The sequence below is a fragment of the Anas platyrhynchos genome, chromosome 10 (genome assembly GCF_047663525.1).
Source record: "Anas platyrhynchos isolate ZD024472 breed Pekin duck chromosome 10, IASCAAS_PekinDuck_T2T, whole genome shotgun sequence".
Classification (NCBI taxonomy): domain Eukaryota; kingdom Metazoa; phylum Chordata; class Aves; order Anseriformes; family Anatidae; genus Anas; species Anas platyrhynchos.
This window is the reverse complement of record NC_092596.1, coordinates 2,518,006-2,544,342: the sequence shown is the minus strand read 5'-3', so window position 1 is coordinate 2,544,342 and position 26,337 is coordinate 2,518,006. Positions and strand designations below refer to the sequence as shown.

The window sequence follows — 26,337 nt, the reverse complement described above, 5'->3', positions numbered from 1 at the left end:
TACGTAAATTAGAGACTTGATGTCAGAGGGTATTATTCACAATTTAAATGCAATACAAAATGCAGCTATTTAGTGCAGCTATTCTGTCTGCTGTGGCAAAGTGCTCACATGTAGACTCAGTTGCCTAACTGGGGAATCAGAGTTTGTTTTTTCACCTCTCTGTTTCAGTTTCTTTCTATCAGTCAGTCATCCCTGGTTTTGCAGACAAAAAGAACCGCTAAGACCTTTTTTAAAAAACATGTATCACATAATGTATTCTTTGAGGGTTTGAGCCTGTGCCCATTGAGGTCAATAACAACGCTTCTATTGACTTCAGTGGTACAGAATCAGGCCCTGAGGCTCAAAGAATTGGTGTACTGTTAATCCCTTGGAGCTAGGAGGGAAAAAGGGCTTGTAAATGCATATCCCACTGCCAATAAATGGATGCCAAGCAGTTAGCATTTCTTGCACCAAAAGCATATGCAGTTTATACCCACATAGGTTTTTAGAAGTCTAGATGAAGGATATTCCCTCCCTAGCCTCCCCAAAAGTCACATCACTCCAGTCCTTAATAAACAATGTCAGCCAGATGCATTCTGAAAGTAAGACATAATTTCCTAAGAAATAACAGAGCTAACTTTTCTACGTTCTGCTTCATTAATTAGCAACCCAAATTGTGCTGAATTAAGCCCAAACACAATTCCAGGATATTTATATCTGGAGCAGAAGTATTGGCTGCTTGTTTTATTATCTCCGCCATCATCGATCATGTACAGTACATTTTATAGAGTAAAGTTTTGAAATGATTAACTGCCCTGTTCCCCCATAGTACTTCGTACATTTGATCGATTTCTAGTCATTTCATTCAGCCCTGACCTTGCTGTGTAACAGTCATTTCTATAGCCCCAAATCCAGTTAATCTGTGATTAGTGTCTGAATTTATCTCTGAACAACCAAAATATTTCAATATTAAGTAATCTTTGCTTGTGTTTATATTCCTTTCAGCTTCCTAAATTGTTGTTATGGCATGATTTCACTACTCTGCATACAAAATGTGGGGCCAGATCCTGAGGTCTGTAATCCTGTTTTTAGGCAGAAAAATCTTCTATTGAAGATGAAAGTACAACCCTAAAATTTTCTCATTCTCCTTTTTAGAAAACAACTCTATTTGGAGGAGAGTACCTGTCCATGTCTTTGAAATAACAAAAAAAAATCAGGCAAGATGGGTGAAGGTTAGGGAGGATATAGACAGTTTTCTGACAGTCTGAATCCAGAGGCAGGAAACATTATTCCTGTGTTTGTGTGAAAGAACTTTCCTTTGCATGCTGCTCCTGGAACAACAGAGCTGCTTTTGTGATCAAACTATCTTTCATCTCCAAATCATTTTGGGTAAACTGAATCGTGTAGTCCACTGAACAGAAGGAAAAGTTGTGAAGCCACAATACCTGCTAACCCTCACCTAAGCAGTTTTGCCCAGAGAGGGTGGTGTTTATTGCACATCCTCACCCAGCAGTCCTGCTCAAGACTTTCAGGGTTCAGAATCAGTTATGCTGGCTTTCACACCAAAATCAGGCTTTTGCTCCTCTCTTTCTTCTGTTTGCCAGAAAGAGCAATACATCTTGCAGGTGCTGGCTGGATTCTTATGAAGTTTCAAAAGGATTGTTCAAAAGTTTCAGTGTGTTACACTTGATAAACCCCACTGACAGGCTTCAAGCTGCAAGGATGTCACTGGGGGTACAATTAGAAGGCAGTGGTATTGCACAGAAACCATCACACGTCTTGTATAGTGTTTAAAGACTGTACTTGGTTGTGAGACTGGGAAAATGTAACCCAACTCTGAAGGCCCAAATGAGTTAGCAGAACTGAAAGCTTGAAAGTGCATTTTTAATCTTAAAAGGAATATGTTTGATACAAGTAATGGAGAGATACTTGGGGCTCCACAACGCTGTTTTGTTACAAAGATAGTGGGAAGTTTTTCATTTCAGGGTCAGTTTGAAGCATTCCAACTTCTGAATCGGAAATATATTTCCTCTTTCAGGGAACGTACACATATATGTGCTGCATGGTCTTAAGATGTCATTGTCCTAACCTTATCAGAATGAAATTAGAATAATGCTTCATCCTTCTCACATTTGTGATCTAGTAACTCAGAGTCTAGTGTGATGTCCACTCAAGTCACTGAGGGTTTGTACTTGGAATCAGAAATTTGTCTCAAGGTTACATCTTCATATTTCAGGGCCTAATGACTCTGATGACCTTGACAGAGTCTGTGAACTTTGAAAAATGCTGTTGCTACTAAGAGCTGCTATTCAGTTTCTCTTTGGCTTGACTAGCTTAAATGGTCTGGTGTGTTCCAAACCTCAGTAATTCAGCAAAAGCCTTTTGATGAACACCAACTAAATTGAAAGCATAGATCTCTCCTGATGAACCAATTTTGGAAATTTTAGTTATGTTTTATCATCAAAAATGAACATTGCTGACGGATGTGAGAAGTGCTGTCAGCTGATATGTGTGCTTTTAGCTTACAGCTATAGTTCTGAGGAAAGAATTATTTTCATGTATCTATTTTAGAAGATCACTATCAGCTTATTTGAAATGTATCATAATCAAGGCATACATGAGTATAAAGTTGTGGGGACTCTGCTATTTGACCAAATGATTCTTAGTAAATTTAAGAAATTCAGGAATAATTTCTTATGATTTTTGAAAAAGCTGGTTCATACATTTCATACTGAAAATAAACAGAAATTAGTTGACTTTCAGTTCGTTATTGTGCAAAGTATGGCAAATGCATTCATTGAGAACAAGTAAAACAGCTGGATTCTGGTCTTGTTTTAAATGCAAATTTCAGCACTCTTATGTAAAAGTTCCCAATGTCATTTCCAATGTGAAATAGCTGTTAGCTTAAGCAAAGCTCCCATTGCAATCAGGGAGGCCATGGCCTGAGCTAAAACTACAAAGTTTATCTGGAATACATGACCAAACACATAGATCAAGGCCTATGTCCACCATGGCCTGACATTTACTTGGCTTTGCCAGTAGGACTGCAAGGCTGTTTCTCAGGCTTCTTATTGTGTCACTGACTTGAGTTTCTTTATATATTGTCTCTTGGAGTGTTCTAGAACAACAACTGTTTTTCCTGAATTACAGTTCCATCCTCTGGCCTTTGTGTCATCTCCAAGCCTCTTTTTCCTTCTCAGACAGGGTTCTCTACCCAGAATCGTGTGTGAACTGGCATGTTCGAGTGATATCACCAGGCTGGTAATCATAATTTATCTGTACAAAGAATTCCTATTGACTGCTGACTGAACAGGAGCTGAGGGAGCTCCTGACACTCTGAGGATATTTTACAGCTAGCCATTTTTGTATCTACAATGCAGCCTGCTGAGGTGGCATCTTTTAGTATTCTTCTGCAAAAAGATTCAGAGCATGTGGAAAGAAGGGTTAAAAGCTGAGTAGAGGTATATGAACTGGCAGGTAGTTTCTAGCAAGAGCCAAATGGGAGACAAATGACTCAGAAACTACAGGGTCCAGGAGTCGTTATAGTCCAATTCATATAGAATTAGAATAACGCTCTGTCTCCTTCTTGCTTATGACAGGTTTTATTTGCTTTCATGCTTAAATACATTGGTAAGTCTGTAAGAGAGAGATTTATTCTCCAAACTGAATCCATAATCCAAGCAGATGTATATAGCAAACATACGATTTCATGTGTGCCCTAAAGCCAAACTCCTCCTTGAAAATTTTATAACTGGTGACCTACTTAGAAGTTGAGTTGAGCTTTAATGGCATAACCAGATTCAAAGTTCATGTATATCTAGGCATAAGGGCCTGTGCGATGCTGTGTGGAACGGGGTGGCCCTAAAAGCATGAATAACTTTGCAGTGAAAACATGGCCTTCGGTACTGCTGTCATTGGCTTTCACCTTTGACAGCAGAATGTTTCCCTAAAAAATAGTGGAAACAAGTGCTTTCCAAAAGATTTCCAGCATGTTGCTTTTCATATGTAGTTAATACTTCAAAGCCTTGTAACAGCACTCCAGAAATTTACAGCACCAAGGAGCCCTATTTGGCAACACCTTTCCAATTAATCTGCTTTTTTTTTTTTTTTTTTTTTTTCTCCAACAGTATAATTACGTTAGAAATAAGGAAAGCAACTGTGTATTCATGGTCCAATTTAATGGGCCCCAATACTTTGCTAAAGCACTGCAGTGGATCAGTTGGAGTTAATTATTATACAAGATTACACTGCAAATAACAACAGTACATCAAAGTAATGTGTAAGGTCTACCATGCAACACAAAAGCAAGAACTTTCAGAGTTAAGTCTAAAATTATGTGTTTGCATTTCCTCTTTAACTCACTACATCACACTTAGTGTTTGCACCCCCGATGAAACCTTGTGTAAAACTGGCCACTTCTTACCTAACGCTTCTGATGACTGTGTATAGCCACCTAACAGGAATGTTCTAACGTCAGTTCTGAATTGTCTTGCTTTCAGAAATTTAATTAACTGATTTATCACTGTGAAACTAACTGTTGGGTTGGATGCTTCTCAGACCCAGAGTGTCCATAACCTAGATGTAGGTGGCAAAGCTCCAGTTCCTGAAAAAGAGTGATTTTATGTAAACAGATTTCAAGGTAGAACTACAAGGTGATGTCTCTGTGACCTTCCCCCAAAATAGAATGGTCCGTACTCTAATTTTTTATATTTTCTGTATATTTAATTTTATACTTTCTGATGTACGAAGAACAAGTAGCTTATGAGAGATTTGAAATAAAAATTCTAGTCTTGCCTCTCCTCTCCAATCTTGTCCCTAACCTCTCGTGCACCTCAAGAATATGGATATGGCTACATATCCTACAAAATAGGCTATTAGCTTTATTCAAAGACCACTGAAGTCAATAGAATGATGTTTAATAAGTGTAATGGTTTTTAGATTACACTCTAGGCTACTGCAAGTACCAGGGAAATAGTATCTCACTCCTTTAAAGGAAAGATTTTACTTAACTTACATTTATTGTTTTTCATTTTTTAAGGTACACTAATGAACAACAGACAACAGGGTGACTTCCTAGACTTTGCCAGTCAATAACACTGTGAAGTCTGCTCATGAAGTTTCAGCAAGCAAAACTTACTGAAAGCAATGGCCATATATACAATCCAGTGCTTCGTCATCAAAAATAGGATGTTTTAGCAACATCTTTAGTTAGACAAGCTTCCCATAAATGGGCAGTCACTGATAGCAGTGACCTTGTTAGTGCTTGAGTGCTTAGTTAGTATTGGGTGCTTATAAGGACACAACAGAACTGAAGTAAAAACAGGATTATAACAGTTTACATGTTCAACATTGGTTTCCAGATAATCTGATACTAAAACATTTATCAGATGATAATAAATAAATATATCTTTTCTGCAAATCAGGACTGTGGACTCCTTGGGGCTCATGGGATACTTCTGAAGCATCTGCAAAATTAATTAAGAAACGTAAATCTATTGTCATTTGACTTCTATTTGATGCATAAGAACCATGGCAGATCTACTGGAAAATGCTTAAGACTCTTCAAATTGATATAAGGTGAGAATTGCTACTACAAAACCATTTTGCAGAGGTTTTTTTTTTTTTTTCACTTCTGATGTCTTTTATTGTGCTGAAAGAGCAATCAAATAGTCAATTTCATACTGTAATTATCAAGATCCAGCACAGTTGCTATAAGGTGTGAGTTACAAAGCCAAACAACTTTTAATTGGGACTAGAAGTTTTATAAAGCATGAGAATGCTTCTGTTGACATTGGCTATAATGTTAATATAAGATCTTTTCAAATAAACTACTGAGTTTCTGAAGGGTTTGCTGTCTCCTGAACACTGCAGATTATCAGAACTACATTGCATTATTCATATCAATGTAAGTATACACTGTAGTCATTTTTGTACTCTCAGTTAATCCCACTGAAATCAATGAAATAAATCATGTTAGGTGGAATTCATCTCTGTGCAGAAAGACAATGCAAGCCCTCCACAATAAGACAAAATATGATTTAAAGACTGTGGATTCGATCTCTTTCAGTATACAAGGGTCAGAATCTCCAGCCTGTGGGTTAGACTGTGATGTTACAATAGGATATATCTCTTCTTCCTATGATTTTTCTCTACAATCTTCTTAGGTTCTGGACTGTTCTGTAAATTCCCTGTATTGACACCTTGCTAGCAGCATTGGCATTTTTCTTCCAGTTATTGTCTTGTTAGACCTTGAGATGCTGTTGGAATTAGATGGTAGGTTAGGTATCTAGGTGAGAGAAAATAAAGGTCTAAAAGTAGCAGAGCAGCTCATTCCTCTCATGTATGCTCTATGTACCTCTTTCCTCTGAGGAAATGCTTTCTTTTCATGGAAGTTGCACAGGGAGAGTTTTTTTCATGTTCAAGGTGACTTTTTTGGGTAGTGACAAAGCAAGGGAGAGACAAACACCCCATAGACAATATATTTCCTAGGACTAATGAAGACAAAGTTTAAAGTTCCTTTTCTGTCAAATTTCATTCCTGTATTAATTAATATCTAGTTTATATGAAGTGAATGGACTCTTTTAAAAAAAAAAAAAAAAAAAAAAAGCCTGATTTCCTACCTTAGTGCTGCAAAGGCTCACTCCAGAAGTAAAAACACAGGTTCTTTGAACTTAACAGAGGGGAATGTCAATTTCCTGCATAACTCAAACTTTGTAACTACCAGACCACTTGCTTAGGGGAGGAGAGGGATCTCTATCTGATCAAGTGGAACAGATCAAATCCGAAATCCTTAAACTTCAGTGAAAAATGTACATTCTTATTGTATAGACATCCCTTTCCAAGAATCAGTGAGCTTTTTCAACAGATATTTTCACTAAAAACCACTACTATAGATCTGAACTGAAATGAGTCATAGTAATATACAAAAAAATACTGGGAAAAAAAGTGGACTTTTGATTGGCAAGCAGTTATCGGAAGTCATTATTCACTACTTGCAGCTAAAGGAGATTGTCTTTAATATACTTTAGTAATTATACACAGAAATAAAGTAGTGGTCAGATTCTGAACAGAGTTCTAAGTGGTTTAAAAACTGGTTTTAACTTTCAAGATTGCTTGAAAACTGTATTTATAGGTATGAAAGAAAAAGAGAGAGGATTCATTTTATTAACAGTGTATACGGGATACTGTTAGTTTTTTGATTTACTTTTTCTTTAAGTAATAAATAGAGATGCACTCAGCAAAAGGGTTTAAATAAGAATTGCAGGGTTATGTTATGCCAGCAGTGCCTAGTGTACAGTTCATCAAAAAGCAGAAGGTAATATAAATTGTTTCTGACATTATGGGACTATAATAACCCTACACTTCCACCACCCCCTAGCTCTTAGAAGGACTAGTAATATGGATTCTTAAGATACCACAACCTCAAGAAAAATGAAGACGTTTGTACGTGCTGTTTCCACATTTGTATTAGTTGTGCAATTGTAGTATACATAGGTTATTACTGTAACAATCCATGCTCAAGTCTGATAAAAGTTGATGCAGGAATTTGCTACCTAAAGTTGAATGTCTCCAATAACAGAGTAATGACTTATTTGTCAACAAGTTTCCTCATTGAGCCTGTTCCTACACAAATCTTGATCACCCTTCCATGTGCTAGAACATATTTCTATATGCCAGACAGCATTATTCTGCCACGGTGTAGTAGATAAAATCCTAGTTTCGATGACAGAGGTAACAAACCTCTGTTGTTCCAGGATTTCACCTGTTGACTATTCTTAGCAAAAAAATAAGAACAACAAATCAATGATTCACCCAGTCTCCTATACTGTCTCTGCAAAAACTTTCAGAGAAGGTTAGACATATGATGAACCCCCATCATGTGCAGGAAGACCAGGTCTTCTTTGAGGCATCTAGCAGCTACTTTCTGCCATGAATTATTAATCCCAATAGCTTTTTCATCTAACAGATTTACTCTGCTAATTCATATAAATTTTTAAGGTTTTAAAAACAATTATTTTTGCTAAGACTAATGTGTAGAAGGTAGCTTTATAGATTAGCTATAAACTGCACAGCAGAGTATTTCTGTTAAACTGTCTCTCATCTGCTGCTTTTTAATTTAATTTTATGTCTCTGTTACTGCTTGGTAATGAAAGGTAAACAGGAGAGCTTCAACAGTTTTTTCTATGCCCACTCGTAATTTAATCAATTTTAACTAGATGTCCTTTGACTTGTTCTCTGAAATATATGCAACTATACTGTCTATATTCATTCTCCCTCTTTTTATACTGTACTTTCCCTTTGACTGCTGCTATCTGTAGTTTCATCTTCTCCTTGAATCCTTTTGTCTTTGCTTCTCTCTCTGCCTATCACTTTAACTGTAAACTGTCAGTTGCAGAATTAATCAGTTTAGCTAATGAAAATGCTAAGATTAACATAAAGTTCGGTTAATCGTATCTCCTGTTTTTATGAAGAAATAACTGGTTAAAATAATTTTTAAAAGGCTGTAAAACACAACTGGCAATTATGATCTAGTTAGGTTGGTAGTGGGAGAAGCACAACGATTTCTGGAAACTCGCTGCCTGTACTCCTCTCTTGCAATTAAAAACTGGGAATCACAGAAGTGCTAAAGTCAGCTTAGTGCAGTAAGGGTGAAGTTTGAGCCAGAGAATCCTGGTGTAGATTTTGCCATGACTTTATGCTAAAACCATGGATTTAGTCTAGTAACATCAGAAAGCTCAGTGAGAACGCTGTGTCCCAAATTCTCTAGCATTTTTCTAATCTAGTATTAGACATCACAATGAGAACACATTAGCTAATTATAAATCATTACCTCCTCCTGGCTCAGGTAGATAGTACTCAGAATCCCCTAGTGTCCCAGTCCACTGTAAATCATCTGAACACGAAGCTCTGATTATCCTGCAAAATCTTGGTTGTATTTAGTTAGGAAAGGTTTGGGAAAGCATCTGGTATGACCTTGGTTACCATGGAACTCATTAACTTGAGTCACTTAACTTCCAAGTATGTAAACTATTTGTAAGGCATTAATATTCACATAAAGCCAACTAATATCATACTATTTTGTCCTAGGATAGATTGGGTTCACTGTAAGAAAGAAACAGGGATGTAGTCTCTTTGGGATTCTTCAAAATCTGTACAGGATTGTTGGTGTACCATTTGTATATAAAAATATTACCATGAAATGCATAACAAAAAAACAATGTGTTTTGAAAATGTTAATAATAATGTGAATGTTAGGGGCTTCAGGAGGAGAAAGGTGATAATGAAAATTTAGTTGCCTCTTAGCACAGATTCATTTTAGATTATAATGAGACTCTCCATTTTGAGATGAGGCTGTGAAGTACCATTTTACTTGGGATCAGGTACCCATCCTACTGGCTATCTGTGAAAACGAGATTCTGCTATATGCCACCTTCATTACTGGTTATTTAATTTTTTTCCCATATGTCCTAACATTTATAACATTAAACATAATTTCTTTCATATTTTTTCAGAACATCATAATCAGGTGTGTCAAGTGGGGTCAGGCTGGAATACACAACTGGAGAAACAGGAAGAAGAAATTTGTGGGAGCAAGTGCACAGGAAGAAAGCAGGGCTGCTACGAAAGGACACATAAAAGAGGACTTGGAGACTATGTGAAGAATTTGTTAGAAATGGACTGGAGGTAAGTAGAGTGGGGAAAGAGGCATAGTTTGCAACCAGAAAGACAACTTATTAGCCTATAGGAACATGTGTTTCACAAGTATATTGAAAGTCTAAGTTTCACATAGCTGTCTGTAACTTTCAGGTCTGATATTTTTACCAAAGGACATTTGAGAGAAGAATGCTCTACAGTAAAGCCCAGCTGTTGCTCGTAGTCTTAATTCTAGATCTGAAACTTCCTGCCTAGGTGAGCTGGATCAGTTGCTTTCCCTGATTCTTACATCTGTAACAGAAGAATACAATCCTGCTTCATAGGCATGTCGATGGTAATTCATAAATAATATTTGTACAGTGCTTTGGGCTAGAAGAGTGCTACTGATATAAAGATATTCTCAACATATCTCTACAGAAAACCATTTCTTTCTTTAAAGAGCTAAAGTGTCAACTGCCCTCTGAACCTAAAGCGGGAACATTCCCAGCCACCCTACAGCCTGATCTCTACCCTGCCTGGACTGGAATTGATTCCATCTTCTGGAAATGATTTTTCTAAAGGAGCACGCATATAGCAAGCAATGCATGCACCTAGGAGTAAGCAGGAGTCACACGTGTGTGCATAAAGTCATATATGTGCTTAACAGCTCTTTCTGTGTAAATGTGATGCCCTGTTATTCATCTGTGCCTCTGGCATCCTTCAAGAGTAGTGGTTTCAAACTGCATGTGTGCAGTTGTCTGCTAGTCTCACATGAGTACTTACATGAAGCTACAGTCAGTATCACTGGCTAATTATATTGCAAATGCAAAGCCAAGCGCTTCTGATATTATCCCTAACTCAACTGTACATAGACCAAAAAAAAACTACCAGCCTGAGATTAGCAAGGAGGGAGGAAAAAAAAAAAAAAAAAAATCAGAGGCAGACCAAGGAAAAGTGGTCTGCTGAAATCAAAAGAAAAGAAAACATCAAGTGTAAAACAATCTTCCCTGGGCCTAGGAGATGGACTGGGTGACCTAGTATCTCTTTTCTGTCTCCATTTTGTACAGTTCCATGAGCCTCAAAGCAGCAAGAAGAGAACAGAGCCGCAGGCTCCCTACAGTGAGACGTCAAGGAGAGGGATGCAAGATCAACACACCAGAGAACCAAGTTTCCAGCAAAAGCACAGTCTCTCCGTACGTGTCCACAGACCAGGGGCATAACAAGATTGATGCTCAGCCAAGAGGTGGGTACCAAGAGGTACGTGGGGTACCTGACACCCGTCTGCCTGCTCCCTGTGGAGATCTAGCATCTGTGCTACTCCGGGTCTGTCATTTTCCACAGCATAAGGGGCAACGGAGAGCCTTTGCTGGATTTCTCCCTTTTAGAGGAGGTTTGGAAGGATCTAATATTCCCTTGTGCGGGATAAATTCGTCCTGACGCCCCTTCCCACTGCCCTGTGCCACCCCCGGCCCTGTCCCTGCCCTGCCGCCTCCCTCTCTCCCCTCAGGCGGGCCCTCGCACTCAGCCCTGGCCCCCCTGGTGGCAGCGGGCCCTCACGGCACCCCCTGCCCCCGGGCCCTGCGGCTCCTCAGCCGCCCGCCATGCCCGCCCAGGACTCCGGCCGCATCCCCTCACCCTCCCCGCGGCCCTGCGTCGCCTCCCCCTTACCTCCCCTCTCCTCCTCCCCTCAGGCAGCCGGCCGCACCGCACTCTCTCTCACACGCACACACACACACACCCACACCACACACACACGCACACGCGCACACACACACACACAGACACACACAGAGACACACAGACACACACAGACACACACAGAGACACACAGACACACACACAGACACACACAGAGACACACACACACAGACACACACAGAGACACACACACACAGACACACACAGACACACGCACGCACACCCCGCCCTCGTCCAGGCGATAAAGCTTTAAAGGGACCAGCCGCAACCCCTGAGGCCGGTCAGCTGCCGCCGCCCGTAAGCCCCTCAAAGGGGGCCGGCGGAGGCCGAGTGGCTGCAAGCCCGCCCCCCGCCAAGTTTGATCGATCTCCCCCTCCCGGCCCGGGCGGAGCGCCTCGGCGGCTCCGCTCCCCACCATCTTTGGGGGAAGTCCCTTGCTGGGGGGGGGGGGGGCACTGATGGAGACAAGGGGGGGAGAGAAAGGCAAACCTCGCAGCCAATGAGCCCCGCCAGGCTGGGGTGAAGACAAGAGGAGAGGGATCTGAGGGGAAAAAAAAAAAAGGAAAGGAAGAAAGGAGGGGATCGTCCTCCCCGCTACCTCCGCCAGCATCAGCACCACCGTTGGCTGCTCCGAGGCTCCCCTCGCGCCCATGCCCGAGCCGCCCGCTTCGTGCTAGGGGCTGAAGCGCAGGGGCTGAAGAAAATGGGGCAGAGCTTGCCCCGGACCCTGCTGCTGCTGCTGCTGCTGCTGGCGGGGCTGCTGGGGGAGGCTCGGGGAGGATTCCCCAACACCATCAGCATCGGTAAGCGGCACCCAGTTGCGCCGGGGCGGCGGGGAGAAGCCAGCAGCAGCCGGCCGGGGAAAAGGGGCGAGGGCGGCCGCGGCTGCTCGCGGGGCCAGCTCGGCTCCGGCCCCTTCCCGCAGCCGGCAGGGAGATGCGGGAGCGGTGCCCGGGCTGCTGGGGCGGCTGCTGTTCACCCCGGGACCGACGGGAGGCTGGGGTCCGTCTCCGTGCGGGATCGCAGAATGGTTTAAGGAGCGGCAGTGTGAAGCGCAGCGCTGTGCCCTCAACCTGTGGCCAAGGGAGCCGTCAGGCTGCGGGCGTGCGAGTGAAAAACTTGGGGTTTTGTGCCTTTTTCTTTTTTTTTTTTTTCCTCCTTCATCGTCTGTCACACATCGAGCCCCGCGCCCTGCTCCTCAGGCCGGGGTCTCTCAGCCTTCCAGGGGTAGAGGCTGGGGCTCGGGAGTGCCGGCAGCCACCTGCAGCCCCCCAGTGCTCGCCCCCTCCCCCCCCCAAGGGCTCGGGGGGGCTACGGGGTGCTTCGCCAGCCGAACTTCGGGGTTGGCATTTCATGCGTGTGCTCTGCCCGAAGGATGATCTCACGCCTAGGCTGCTAGTATGCAAATGTAACTTACTACCGCTGCTTTTGCTAACAATTCATTCTGAAATACCTTCTATCCCCCTCTCCTGTTTTTCTCTCTCAACCTAGGTGGACTTTTCATGAGGAACACTGTTCAGGAGCACAGCGCGTTTCGATTTGCAGTGCAGTTATACAACACGAACCAAAACACCACAGAAAAGCCCTTCCATTTGAACTATCATGTAGATCACTTGGACTCTTCCAACAGTTTTTCAGTGACAAATGCTTGTAAGTAAATACATGGTTTTAAAAAATACATTTCTTTGTTACCTGTCTTTGCATTCGATTGCTTCCTGGCAGCCTTGAGTACTTGTTCATAGGATACAGTGCAACAAATGTGTGTAGTGACATGAGGCTTAGTGGATTTACAGCATAATGTGGTTGAGTAATACCTTGGGGAAAGTTCTCTCACCACTTTTTCCAATCCTTTTAGTTTTGTTTTCCAGAAAAACAGCCATGTTGTTTATATAGCAGCACTGTGTAGCCATGATCAGTGATTTGCCACTGAAGTAACATCCCTTTTCTGTTAAGGCTACAGCCTAGCCATGTGAAGCAGCATAATTTGCAAATAATACTGTGGAGAGGAGTAAATCAGAAACAGCTGTTCACAAGTGACCTTCAGGGGACAGAACTAGAGGGGCTTCCTTACCTCCTCTGCCCTGAAATACTGCCTTGTTTTCTTACAGTGAAAGTCCTGTTAAAAACTGAAGAGTCTGTCAGCTGATGAATACCATTAGAGCTGAGGGGAGAGAAAATGGAATCAGAATGCTCAGCATTATGAGAAATAGCTGTGCACAAGCAGTGCATATGCATAATTTGAGCCTTTACTAACAAAAGAGGCAAAATAGAACTTTGAGTAGTATTATCATGGTGTTAAAATGCGAAATCCCTTTCTGAAAGACCAGTGCGTGTTCTGCATTTAAAAAAGCATTCCTTTACCAATAGTGGCTCCTGAATATTTATTTTACTGACATGTCCATATTCAGTTTTATGCAGCTGTTATCGTAAACCTCTGAAAATGAATGGAGTTTTCTTGCAAGGTAGTTGCACGCACTTTGCAGTATACAGAAATATGTCTGTACATGGTCTAAAGAACCTCTGAATGCAATGTACTAACTCTGTGGTATGAACAAGATTCCTCTTCATATATTCATAGTATAAAATTTTCAAAGAGGAAGCATTGTATGAAAATACCAGAGTATTGGTGAGTTGAGAACTACTGTGTCCTGTTTTAAAACAATTTCGTGTTTTGAATATCTTCTTTCTGTTTTGTTTGTTAGAAAGCTCTTATTACCCTCCCCTGAGCTACATAATAGGAAGGCTAGAGGGGTAGATACTTGATTCTTCCTTGGATTTCGCGTATTTTCTGAGAAATGTGGTGATTAGAAAATATACAATAAGGAACTACTTGGACAAATTTGGGGTTCATATTCAAACATATCCCCCATGTGACTGCTTCTTGTTAGTGCAGCATTACACTTTTTAAAGGGCTTTGAAGTAGGACCTTTGAAAGTTGGGGTTGGGTATAATTATATCCAATTAAAATATTTTGTAAAGTGGGGGAAAAAAAGGGTAAATAAGCGTGTCTGTACTTTGCATCTTATTTTACTAATCCTATCCTGCCTCAACAGCTCTTACAACAAACATCTGACTATTAATCCTTAATCAGTGTAATCCCTTCAAGAGGGCTGTATCTCAAACATAGTTTCCTAAATATCAGTTATATGGATTTAAACTAAAGACATTAAACTGCTTGGGTGATTAATTATTGATTGTTTTTTTAAAAGTTCTACCAGCACTTCCTTGCAGATCCCACCAAGACCAGTGAACCACATGTTCATTCAGAGGCAGTCAATGTATTATTTAGTCAGTGTGCTTCTCATCTTCTGACATCTAATGATTTTTGTCATTGCTTAGTGAAAGCTGTGGTGATTTTAGCAGGATGAGCTGCTGTTCTGTAGAATAGGGCTGCGTATTTCAACATATATTACCAGAGTAGTAAAATTTGTAAAACTTAAATCTCTGGAGAAACCGTAGATCGGATAATACCAACCTACAGTAACCTATTCAAAAACAGAAGATGTGAAAGAAGAAAGAGGAGAAAGAAAATGAAAAGGTGACCTTGTCCATAGCTACGTCAAACATCTGGTAATACTGTTGACAGAAAAATAATACAGTGAGTCCAAGTCACTAGCCAGATAGGTCTAAATAGCTCAAATTAAAAAAAAAAAAAAATCTCTTTTCAGATTTGCAAGCAATTATCTTTGAAAGTCAGAATGCTTGTGAATATTGATACATCAGGATGGACTAATAAGCTCCTCACACTGCATGGCTAACATTTAAAACATTCCTGCCCACACACCCTTAGGCCCATCCTCACTTCCTAGTGGAGTGGCAGATAATTTCAGGGTGCTGCCATGAAGGAATTCTTTCCACAATATTTTTACTTCTCTTGAAGATAAGCATAAATTGTCTCCGGTGCTGTCACACAACCTTTTGATCAATATTTGCAATTGGCAGGGATCCATATGAGAGAAAGCTGCAGTGACTGTGGCTGCCTTCACCAGAGAGAAAGACTGTGACTGACTTTGTGGTGGGATATATAAAGGAACTGAAGGGAAATCAGAGAAAGCAGCATGTATAGGTTGAGCCAAGTGCCTGTACTGGTCTGTATCCATAAATTAATAATTTTCATTCTCCTTTGCTCTGAATTATTTGATAGTGGCTGTTATAAGTGTTCATGTGGGTAGGAATTGAGGAGGTCTCCACTTAGAAAAGACTTAGCTTCTTACTGTACAACTGCACATCCTACTTGCTGCAATCTGGTGCATTCCAGAGGCAGGAAAAAATATCTTTTCTGAAGTGTCCTCATGAGCCAGAGATAAAAAGCCCACCTCTAGTAGGCTTGATTTGGCAATATCCCAACATGAGAACAAAGTTGTTTAGAAGCAAAAGAAAATTCCTGCCCTAAGCCCCTCCTTCTCATTCCTTTTTCAGTTAAATGATGCATAATCTGATTCATGTACATGCATTCCCTGCTTCACTGCTAGCACTGAGCCTCTCTCTGTATATTTAATTTACACACATGCATACGGTATTCATCCACTCTGTGTTTATCTACCCATCTATTTATTTAGGTGTATAATATCTTCACTGAGAACAAATGCAAGCACAGAGGAAAATTCCAGTGTATTTAAAGGCGAATTAAAGTTTATCAGTTGGCTTTGGCAGGATTTATTATATCTCTTAAAATAGGAAGCTTTTTGCCATCAGAAAAAAAAAAAAAAAGGAAAAAAGTTAAATTGAGCTGTGAATGTATAAAATGAAGTAAAATATGGATATTTGGATATTTTATCTTTTCTTCAAAAATGCTCACATAGAGAGTGAGCTGCCTTTTTTTTTTAATAATAAGAATATAGCAACCAAAATGTATAAATACATTGCTAGAAACATCTTCACATTTTTATTGTAACCTCCGATGAAGGATGTTAGTATTAATGTTGAATTATGCGTACAGTTCTGTAGATCATATTCCCTAGAAATAACCTACGTATGTCTTTCTGCTCTGCATTTGTAGTGCACTATACTAACACTGCTCTAGCCTCTGCAGTGTCAGCTCATTAGCACACAGATCTCATATTCCCTCTCTGCACTGTCATTGCAAAAAATTGCTGTTGTACACCTTTGCAGCCAACAAATGTGTTCATGCATTACGTACAATTTTCAAGAAATATTTAGAAAAGCAAAATCAACATTATACATAGTCCCCACGGAATTTCTCAAAAGAAAGCATTAGCTTTCATAAAAATCTGTTGATCATGTAATGATAGTGATGGGATGTGTACGGGAGAAAGGGAGTTTGATTGCAGAATCTAATTAATCTACAGACAAATTCCTGCTCTCAGCTCTACCTAGCCTACTGACTACAAATTCTTGTCCTATTATTTTTTTCTAAGTCATTTCTCATATATCTTTTGAACCTGGAAGGCTCTTTTTATATTTTACCAAATTTTGGTATAATGTTTTTTCCCTAGGCACTCATTCTCGAAGAAAAAAAAAAAAAAAAAAAAAAAAAAAGGAAAGAAAATGTAATTACATGCTTACTTTAAGTTGCTAAAATCCTTTAACAGATCATATGGGAGTCAAATTTCTGACTTTCTTTGAAAATCTTTCTTTAGCATCCTGCAGTCCTTTATTTAATGTTGAAAATTCAGGAAGATTTTAATTGAAGAAAGGCCTGTTTGTTATTGTGAGAATGTTACAGAAAATTATACCACAGGGCTAGTAGCAGACATTTTTTTCGGTTTAACTGTATTTATTCCTTTTCACAAAGCACAGTTTCATAAATATATAAATATATATATGCTCACATGCAAACTCACACATGTGCATGCATGCATACATACAGTTTTTCCTTAGGTGCTGCTCACCATTTCTTTTTGCCAGTGGGTGGATAATTTGTTTCCCTTGCATCTGTGTACTCTTTGGCCAGCTGGCAAAGGATGCTGATGCTGAAAGTGGTCAGTTCCCTTCTGCCAAAAGCATAAGCATGTCTCTGACAGTCTTGCCAAGTTTGGGCCATGTATCAGTGGTTTTGCTTAAGTAGAAACCGCAGGATAGGTGCCCAGCTCTCCCAGTACAGATTGCACTGTGGTTTCTCCCAGTATTCCATAGTAAAACGCCTAGAACCGTGCTTTCCACACTGTTCCGTTAATTACAGATCCCCCAAAATGCCTTTTATGCTGTGGAATTTGTTAAATATTGTATGTTACTGCTGTATGGCAAAGTAAATTAGCTGGCTTTAGCTTAGGAGTCAAAGCTTTTGCAACATTGGGATAGATGAAAAGGTGAAGAAGAGCATTCCAACTAAAGTTTGTGTCCAGTTCATGGCAGAGAGGTGATTTGTCATTACAGCAAAAGTGATCTCAGTGTTGGCAGAAGAAACCATATTGTTTCAAACTAGTTTTTGTTACATCTTAATTTTTAAAAAAGTTGGCTTCCCTTTCTCTTCTCCTCCACTACATACAAAAGCATTTAGATGTCGTTTAACTGTTAGGATTAAATTTAACTTGCACTGTAGAGAAAGTAGAAAATATCATATGAATGGACACTTTCTTAAAGAAGCTCTGTGAATTCACCACATGGATGAAGAGTAAAGTATGATGAAGAGACCCATATACTTGTTCAATTTCAGAAAGATTTTGTGCAGATGCGGAGATCAATTTGTTCACTTTTCCTATATAGCATTGGGTTTGGATGACCCATAAGACTATTGGCATGGGTTGGAGAGCTACTGATTAACTCCAAATCCCACTAAAGTGTGTGACAGCTATAGTTTATCTCTAGGAGGAAATGGAGATGCCACGATAGGAAGTAAGCATGTGTCAGCAGCTTTTAACAACAACAGAAAAGCACAGTTTTGTTGAATGCTGACTTGGGACCTTGTCCAAAAGCCACAGAAAACAGTGTGTTTCTTTCCTCTGGGCTCACTGTGCTCACTGTCTGGGAGGTGGGAGGCCATCACACTGCAAGTGTGAGATTGTTATGCAGGAAGGTGTGAAATAAGGCAACTGATGTATCTTTAGAGATTTTTTATTGTCACCATCCAGCAATTCAACATTTTTCCATTTAAAGTACATATTTTGTCATTACCCATTCTGCATTGCTAATTTTGACTTGGTAAGGTGTCCTTAAAATGTTATTAGAGTATGTTATTTTTAAAGCAGCAACAGTTTTGTTTCATAGTTCAGTTTCAAATCAAGACAAACAATATAATTGAAAGCTCATGTTCATTTATTGCGAAGATGGTGTCTATGTTGATTTTGTATTTGGCATTTAAGATTCATCCTAGAGTCAGTGGTTCCTGTGCTGCTGAAAAGTACAGAACACTGGATGGCCGAGGCCTTTGTTGTGAGAGAACTTGTATGTAATAGCTCTGCACCTATTGTCATAAAGCTTACATTTGCTATACAGGGGCTTTTACTTCCACTAGAACAATGTAACTATCCAAAAATAGAAATAGAAAAAAGATTGATCCAGACCAAACCAGTTTCTTTGAAACTCTGTGATGATTGCAATGAAGCAATTTCCAGATTTCATCCATTCTTCTAAATGTGTTTGTGTTGTTTTTTATTAGAGTCGTTTCCTTTAGTTATATTACCAGCTTTGTATTACTGTTTATCTTCAGAATATCAGATGCCTTAGAAACCTCAAAGTTGGAATAATCTTGGAATTTTTCATGTGCAGTCCTACCATGAGGACTCTGAAGTAGGCATCTCCTGTTCAGTTGTTCATAAGCATTGCAGTGGAGGTTGGCAACTATCACACAGCTTCACAGTCAGTACTCTGGCTTTTCTTCATTTCGGGGAGTTTGGAGATAACTCTGTAGCACCAAGTGTGTGTATTGGAGATCATTTATCACACATATCTATATGTGAAACATTCAAACACTGTGTGCATTTTTAGTTGACAGCACCAAGATGTAATCATTAGGGGTAAAAATATCATATGTACACAGAGCAAGAGAGAAACAGGCAGGAAGGTTTCAGTGTAAAGAAGAGTAAATGTAGGACGGAGTTATATCAATGAATTCACCTAGCAGCCATTCGTGCATATCCCTGTTGTGGAGTCCAAACCACTGGATGTGCTTTAATTCCTTAACTGCTTCTAAATTAGCGAATGGCAGCGTGCAGCCCTCTGCACGCACAGTGCATGAGGCACGGAGGCCCTTATGCATGAGGATCAACCTGCAGTGGCACTGCGTTGTGGATAAGTTGCCCAGGCACTTCTAAAAATGTGAATCACTCTCCTAGAATTGGATAATAGCCCAAGTGAACACCCTGCTGCTGGAATGGAGTGACCTAGCTGATCACATAAGTGCAGTTGTTTTGCTAGACTATGTGGATGCTTCAGATGTGCTGAAAGTTGGTTTTATTTATTTATTTTCAAACAGAATTTACAACACGTTCACTTGTACATTACATGATTGCATTTGGATGCTTGGTCCAGCCCGTGTATTGGGCTTGCATCTGTTGAAGTTTAGTCAAATGTGATGTTTGAAATTCTCATCAGTTTTTTGTTTTTTTGTTGTTTTTTTTTTTTAAAAAAAGCAGGGCTGCACAATGACGTCACTGTCTTGAATCACTTTTAATGCAAGAACTGGGCTGCATGATAACTCCCTTGTCTTCCTTGTCTTTAGTCCATTTGCATACAAGAACTGTCTTTAAAATGTTATGCAGGTATCTGGGAAATGTGTATCCACTGTCTGATGGTGTATGTTCCACATGTGCTTGCTTTATTTTCATTTTTATTTTCATTCCTCTTTCTCCTGGACTGATGTGTGCTTTCTGATTTCACCAGTTTTGTCATCTGTACGCATCATGCATTTTGGGCCCAGGCCACGCCATCAGGGGGCTGATCTTCAGAAATTTTGGGGTGTCTGATGGCTCCTAGCATGATTTGGAGTAAGTCCATTTGCTACTTCTGGTAGTACAATTTCGGTATTTCTTGTACAGGAGTAATACAATTTACCTGTACAAAACAGAGATTGTGGGGCTGTTTAGAGTAAAAAACTTGGAAAGTCTTGGCTAAATTGCCATTTAATTGATCACTTCTTTTATTCCTAGCCTTTCCTAAATATACATGTATATATATATATATTTATATATACTCTTCATGCTTCTAGAAAGTTAAAAAATAAAATAAAATAAAATAAAGAAATCAGCACTTACTAATTTGCTGTCCTTGCCGGAAGAAGACGTTCCCACTGAGGGACCTAGAACATGTGTCAGCACTGTGCAGCAAGCCAATCTATCACTTTACAAAGGAGAATTCTTCAGCTCTTTACCTGAAAGAAGCACAGCAGTTGGAAAGAAATCAAGTTTTAATATTGGAAAAGTTCTTTGCCTCCTACACATGCTGGATCTTTGTTATAAGTATGGTCCACACTTCTACAGCACAGCATGTGCCTGATTCTTGCCAGTCTGACCCACGCTCAGATTTGAGTGGGGTAGGATGAAGCATCTTTACTGGAAGCAGTGTTGCCTGTTGATTTCTGTGAGGTTTGTAGAATGTGTTGTAATCGAAATCTCACAGCTACTAGTTTTTCCAGTAAGTGTGAACAGTGCATTTCAGGGGTTGTTGCTCCCATGATTTCGTTGTGTGCTTTCTGTATCAGAGATCTGAGTCCAAGAGATATGGTGCGGCTCCCTTAGTGAATATGCCTTGTGCATCATGGGGTTGCTGCATTGTGCCACAGATCCTGATTGGTCTTTGCACACTGATATGTATGCTAAATTCCGTAAAACTCTTGCTGTTTTGTTGCTGTTTGGCAGCACCATAGATGCAGGGAGAGAGATGGTTTGGGGAAAAATGGAAATTGATTAAATTTTTTTTTGAGTGATGAAGCCTCTCTGCATGAGAACATGGTAAAATATTGATTTTTATCAGTTGTAGGAGTTTTGTCTTCTTAGGCTTTACCACTTACGTCACCAAGTTTGGATTCTAATGAAGTCTGATGGTCAGAAAGCTCAAGTTCAAATGCATTCTTTTGTCCTAGCAGTTGGATGAGAGCTAATTAGTGTCCGTTGATCTGTAAAGGACTCACCCAGGGTCTAACGCTGCACTGAATCTAAACTGGTCGGGGATTTAAAATTGTCTTGCAAGTACTCAACCATTGTTCTCCAAAGAATTTGTTTAGTGGTCTGGTGACACCTCCAAGGTGGCTTCTCTTCGATTCTGGAGTATGTCAAAAGGAGTTGAACCTGAGGAAACATTAAATCACAGAAGCACAGAATCATCTGGGTTGGAAGAGACCTCCAAGATCACCTAGTCCAACCTCTGACCTAGTACTAACAAGTCCTCCACTAAACCATATCACTGAACTCTACATCTAAACATCTTTTGAAGACCTCCAGGGATGGTGACTCAACCACTTCCCTGGGCAGCCCGTTCCAATGCCTCACAACCCTTTCAGTAAAGAAGTTCTTCCTAATATCCAACCTAAACCTCCCCTGGCGCAACTTTAGCCCATTCCCCCTCATCCTGTCACCAGATACATGGGAGAATAGACCAACCCCCACCTTACTACAGCCTCCTTTAATGGTCAAGCAATCAGCATATCAGCTATCTTACTTCTGATTTTCTTTTTAAAGCATTGCTTTTTGTGCTTATTTTATTATAACTTCTTCATGATTAAAAAACAATGCTAAAGAGAAAAATTGTGCATGATCATCCCATGCCAGCAGATCCTGTCTCTCTTCTCTGGTAGCTGTGTCAGAAGAGCGAAGTGCTGTGTCAGCATGACCAAAGGCAGTTTCCAACTGCTTACCTCAAGCACCTTGGACAGCTCAGGCCATGTTGCTCCATAGCGCTTTTCTCTCATTGCACTTCTGGGTGTCCCCAAATGGATTGTATGTCCCAGAGCATTGCACTGCATGATTTCAGAACCACGTATGATCAGGAGTGGTGGCAGCTGTGTCACCTGCAGGCCTTTCATTTCAGATGTAGTTGCAAAAAGGTTTTGATGATTAGTTTGGGATCAGCCAGAAAATTGGAGAACTGAAAGCTTTTTAAATAGTTTTGGACTTCAAAAAATTGACTCAGTTTCAGCTAAAGCCAAATGTTGTGTTTTGAAAATGTTGATTTCTGGGTTTTGTACTTTTTCCTGACTGAAACAATTTGGTGAAGCCTATATCAGGTAGCACAGTGTTTCTGCAGACAAGAATCTACCTTTTTCAGTGTAAGAGCACCTGTTGTGTCCAATTTTTTTGATGACATACAGATGATGGATGTGAAAATTGTGTGTGTGTTTGTGTGTTTTGGAAGAAGCTGTTTGCATTTTTCAGGGTATGTAGCTCAAGCTGCGTGTGATGGATTTTATGGATAAACAATTTTTGTCAGTTCAAGTATGTATAGCATGTCTTTCCACACCATCTACAGGCAACTTACTTTATTACCTGGAGAGGCAGTGAGATAAGTCCAAAATTGATCAAAATGAGACCAGTTAAACCTCCTGAAGTTTTCTGCTGTTGCAGTTTAGTACTTCAGGTGCAGAAGTTACCTTGGTTAAAGCACAAGTCAGTATAGCTTTACTACATGCGGAGTGTTGTAAATGTAGTGAAGTTTTCTATGATTCGAATGTCTTGTTTCAAAAACATGCCTTCACGTGCATCAGGTGTGCTTTGCTGCCGGTTGTTTTTTGTGCTATGTAACATAAAAAGAAATCACAAGCGGTGATACGTGGATATATGTGTATCTGCAGTGACCACTGGGACTGAAACATTTTGATGCTTTGTTATTCTACCCTAACATGAAAAAAAAAAAGCATTTTTGTATCCCATATAATAAATATAGACAGTTATGATATATAATGAGGTCTTATTCAGATCAGATTTACACCATGATGAATTTGGAGTGGCTCTGTGGGAGTTCGAAGGAGAGAAGCCAGTGAGGGGTAAAAACAGAGTGGTCGTTCGTGAGGTATTCCTGGCTCTAAGACACTGGGTAAGTGGGGGTGCAGGTCCCTGGAAAGCCCATAGATACTTCAAGGGAGACATGGAGCATCTTAATCAGTAGCACACCTCTCCCCCAGGACTGCCCAGGTAGTCCAGGCTCTTTACTTCAGCAGCCATCTGAATGTCCCCTTGTGTAGCATCTCACATAACTTCCTCTTGGAACTTTGGGAAATTTAACAAAACATTCACGTTCAGCAGTAATAAGAGTCCCTTTATAAATGATGCTGAGTATCTCAGAAGTATCTGTAATAGACTATGTAGAGCAGAATCTGCCAAGGAAAGATTTTGTTTTTCAGTTGAAACAAAATAGAGTAAATCAAATAGTCTACAGTGCAAAGTGCTGACCTTGCTTTTAGCAGGAGTCACTTATACCATCTCCACTTCCAGATTTTTATTTTTCTTTTTTCTCTTTTTCCCACATACATGTATTTTTGTAGCTGTGAACCTTTCACTACTTTTCTGTCTATCTCTGCATCAGTTTATGGATTTTGCAATTCTCATATGAATAGAGGCTGGGTGACATTAAAGACTGTAGATTTCCCTGTGAAATTTAACTCATTGTGTCTCTTGCATGAATAATGGTAGTTCTGATTGAAAAACATGGCACCTTTCTCTGAGTCGCTCTAGAGCTAATTCAAGAACAAGTCTGTGGCAAAAGAGGGTCTTTTGGCTGAAGTGTAAAGCTAACGCTTTAACCTACTTTCATCTATACAAACACCCCATTATTTTTCATAAGTAGCGGTGCTGCTAACCCCTGCAGCCTGGTCAGGTTCCAGCCTGGATCGCTATCAACATAAATCAGTTATTCTCTTGGAAGCTTTATTCAGATAAATTATCTGCATTTCCTGTCTTAAATTCTTACTGTGTTGTTCTGCAGTGGGAGCCCCTCTTTCATATAAGATGCGTTTGGGTTGAAGCAATCTCTGCATACACTGGTGAATGCAATATGATATTAGTTTTTCCCTGCAGGTTTTTCAGAAAAGATTTTATATTTCCTTGATAATATCTGGAGATTCTCTGTGTTAATAAGAATTGCTTTGTTAATTGATTCCAGTGTCTACTGCTCTGTAATACTCTGCCTTAATCAGGATCTTCACATGAATTTAAAAATGGCATTTTCCTGGACAAAATTGCAAGCAGGATTAATATAATTCTTCCTTTCAACCATGTGGTCTCTTAAAATGCTTATAGCAGCTCTGAGTAATTTTTGTGCGTGTTGGGCTGAATTCAATCTATTGCAGGGTTCTCTTTAAGGGGATTGAAATCTCCTTGGCAATAATGTAATCAATATTGATTATTAATTGTGTTTTCAAGAAGGTTGGGCAAAGGTGCTTGTAAAATATGAATCTATCACTTCAGTTTCCCAGAAATTCAGCCGTGTGATTCAGTGTATGTGGAGTGCACTTGCAAAAAATATCAGAAATCCCCAAAGGCAGGAGGTTTCCTTCTGCAAAATGGGTGTAGGAAGGGCAATAGCAGTTCAACATGCTCCCATGCTGTCCTGCTTGTCTCATTCCTGGATGATAGATACCATAGATGTATAAAGCATTGAGATCAAGCCTCCTGGATGACCAGGACCCTGTGACTTTGCTCGGTGTGGCAGGGAAAGGCCTGCAGTTCAGATGCTGCCGGCTGCTGCTCTGCCAAGCCTGCCAGCCAGAGGGTCATTTAGTGCCGCTTGCAGGAGCACGCTCTGTTACTAAGGCCACTTAGGGCTCTTCGTTTAAGCTCTTATTCAGGACTTTGGGCTAATAGTGGGGTACACTGCTGTCTGACCATTTACGTGAAACTGAGAGACTTTGTTTCACCAGTTTACACAGACTGGGTTTTGCTAGTTTTGTGGCCAATTTCCACTTTGAATGCAGTCACAGAGGAGTATAAAAGCATTGTGCTGTCTTGATTACAGTTCAAGTGTGTAGAGTTATTGCCAACATAGAGAAAAATAGTAACTTTAATATATTGTTGATCCAAGCAATACAGATCTGCAGCTTGATAAATTCACCCATTCTTAAGAGCTGGCTCTTTCTCTATGAATGTCCCGCACACAGTTCTGCTTCAAAAATATTATCAAGGCTTTCATTTTAAAGTAGCCATTGACTTCTGTCTGCAAAGGCAACTTCCATGGTGCAGCTTGTCTCGCTTCACAGAGGCACCAACTGGGCTATGAGCTTCCCCTTTGTCCACTCGAAAGTGTACTCTGTTACAGAAGAAGTTAATGCCATTAATCTTTTTACTGTTGACCATGGTACTACAAACACACCACTGAAATGCTTTCTTGGTGTGGTTGGATGTGCCAGTCGTCCTTCACATCTTGTAGTGGCAATAAGCTTGTAAATAGGTTAATGCTACAATTTAAATGTTGTTTTAATTGCCATAAATATTTGGAACAACAGGCTTTAAGAGTGAGCAGGGTTTGCAGGTATAGATGGAACAGTGTGACCTTTTAGCTTGGCCCAGCAGCAGTTTGGTTACCCAGACAAATGCTCCCTGCTCATTAGTCTGTTCAAGGGGCCTGGGCACTTCTGCAAAGCTCATCTGAGAGAGTTTCTGTGAAGCTTTGCACTCTGTGAAGGAGCTGAGGTGACGGAGGCTTTGGCTCCCATTCACGGTATCCACAAAAAAGAAATTGCTGCAGTCCGTGGTGTATTGAGCTCTCTGCAGTGATATCTCATGGCAGCACAAACCCTGCCTGGAAGCAGATGAGTGCCAGCCTCTAGCTCCTTGGGAGAATGATCATTCATCTGTTTCCCATGGAGCACACACCAGGGATGTTATGGCTCCTATCAGCTGAAATAGGCAAGAAAGCCTAATAATACTTCCCAAGAGATCATCCTGTGGGAACAGGACATGTTTTCAGAGCTGCAGACCATCTTGTGGATGGGAGAGCAGTTGTGTTGCTGCGGCAGCCCAGAGACCCAGCCCAGCTGCCAGGCGGGGCAAGTTGCCTCACCTGCAGCAGGTGGATCCATCTTTGTGGGTTTGGAAGTCTTATTTGGGATCTGGACCCCGCAGAGATGTGTTTTTTCCCTTTAGTCAGCTGCCTTTGTTCTTTTTCCTCTGTTCTCTGTGCCTGCCTTGCTTTGAAAGGCAG

The 26,337-nt window shown here is 40.4% G+C and overlaps 1 protein-coding gene and 1 long non-coding RNA gene across 8 annotated transcripts in view; one reads left to right on the top strand and one right to left on the bottom strand.

Moving 5' to 3' along the window:
• Positions 1 to 3,232: 3,232 nt before the first annotated feature.
• LOC140003286 (uncharacterized) lies at positions 3,233 to 11,419 on the bottom strand. Its single transcript, XR_011811651.1, has 3 exons — positions 11,281 to 11,419; positions 8,810 to 9,924; positions 3,233 to 6,236 (listed from the first exon to the last, which is right to left on the bottom strand). It is a non-coding gene; the product is annotated as an uncharacterized lncRNA (long non-coding RNA).
• GRIA3 (glutamate ionotropic receptor AMPA type subunit 3) overlaps positions 9,526 to 26,337 on the top strand; it is a 151,143-nt gene continuing 134,331 nt past the window's right edge. For 4 of the 7 annotated variants that reach the window (XR_011811650.1, XM_027465322.3, XM_013102054.5 and 1 more), the window contains exons 1-3: positions 9,530 to 9,663; positions 10,680 to 10,855; positions 12,802 to 12,960. Coding sequence is in view for 6 of the 7 variants with exons in the window: in XM_027465322.3 (XP_027321123.1) it covers positions 9,653 to 9,663; positions 10,680 to 10,855; positions 12,802 to 12,960 (346 nt within the window). In the remaining variant the exon portion in view is untranslated. Of the gene's footprint in view, positions 9,664 to 9,786; positions 9,889 to 10,679; positions 10,856 to 11,628; positions 12,114 to 12,801; positions 12,961 to 26,337 lie in introns of those variants that run through there. The other 3 variants (XM_027465323.3, XM_027465325.3, XM_072042897.1) reach the window with 2 other exon arrangements.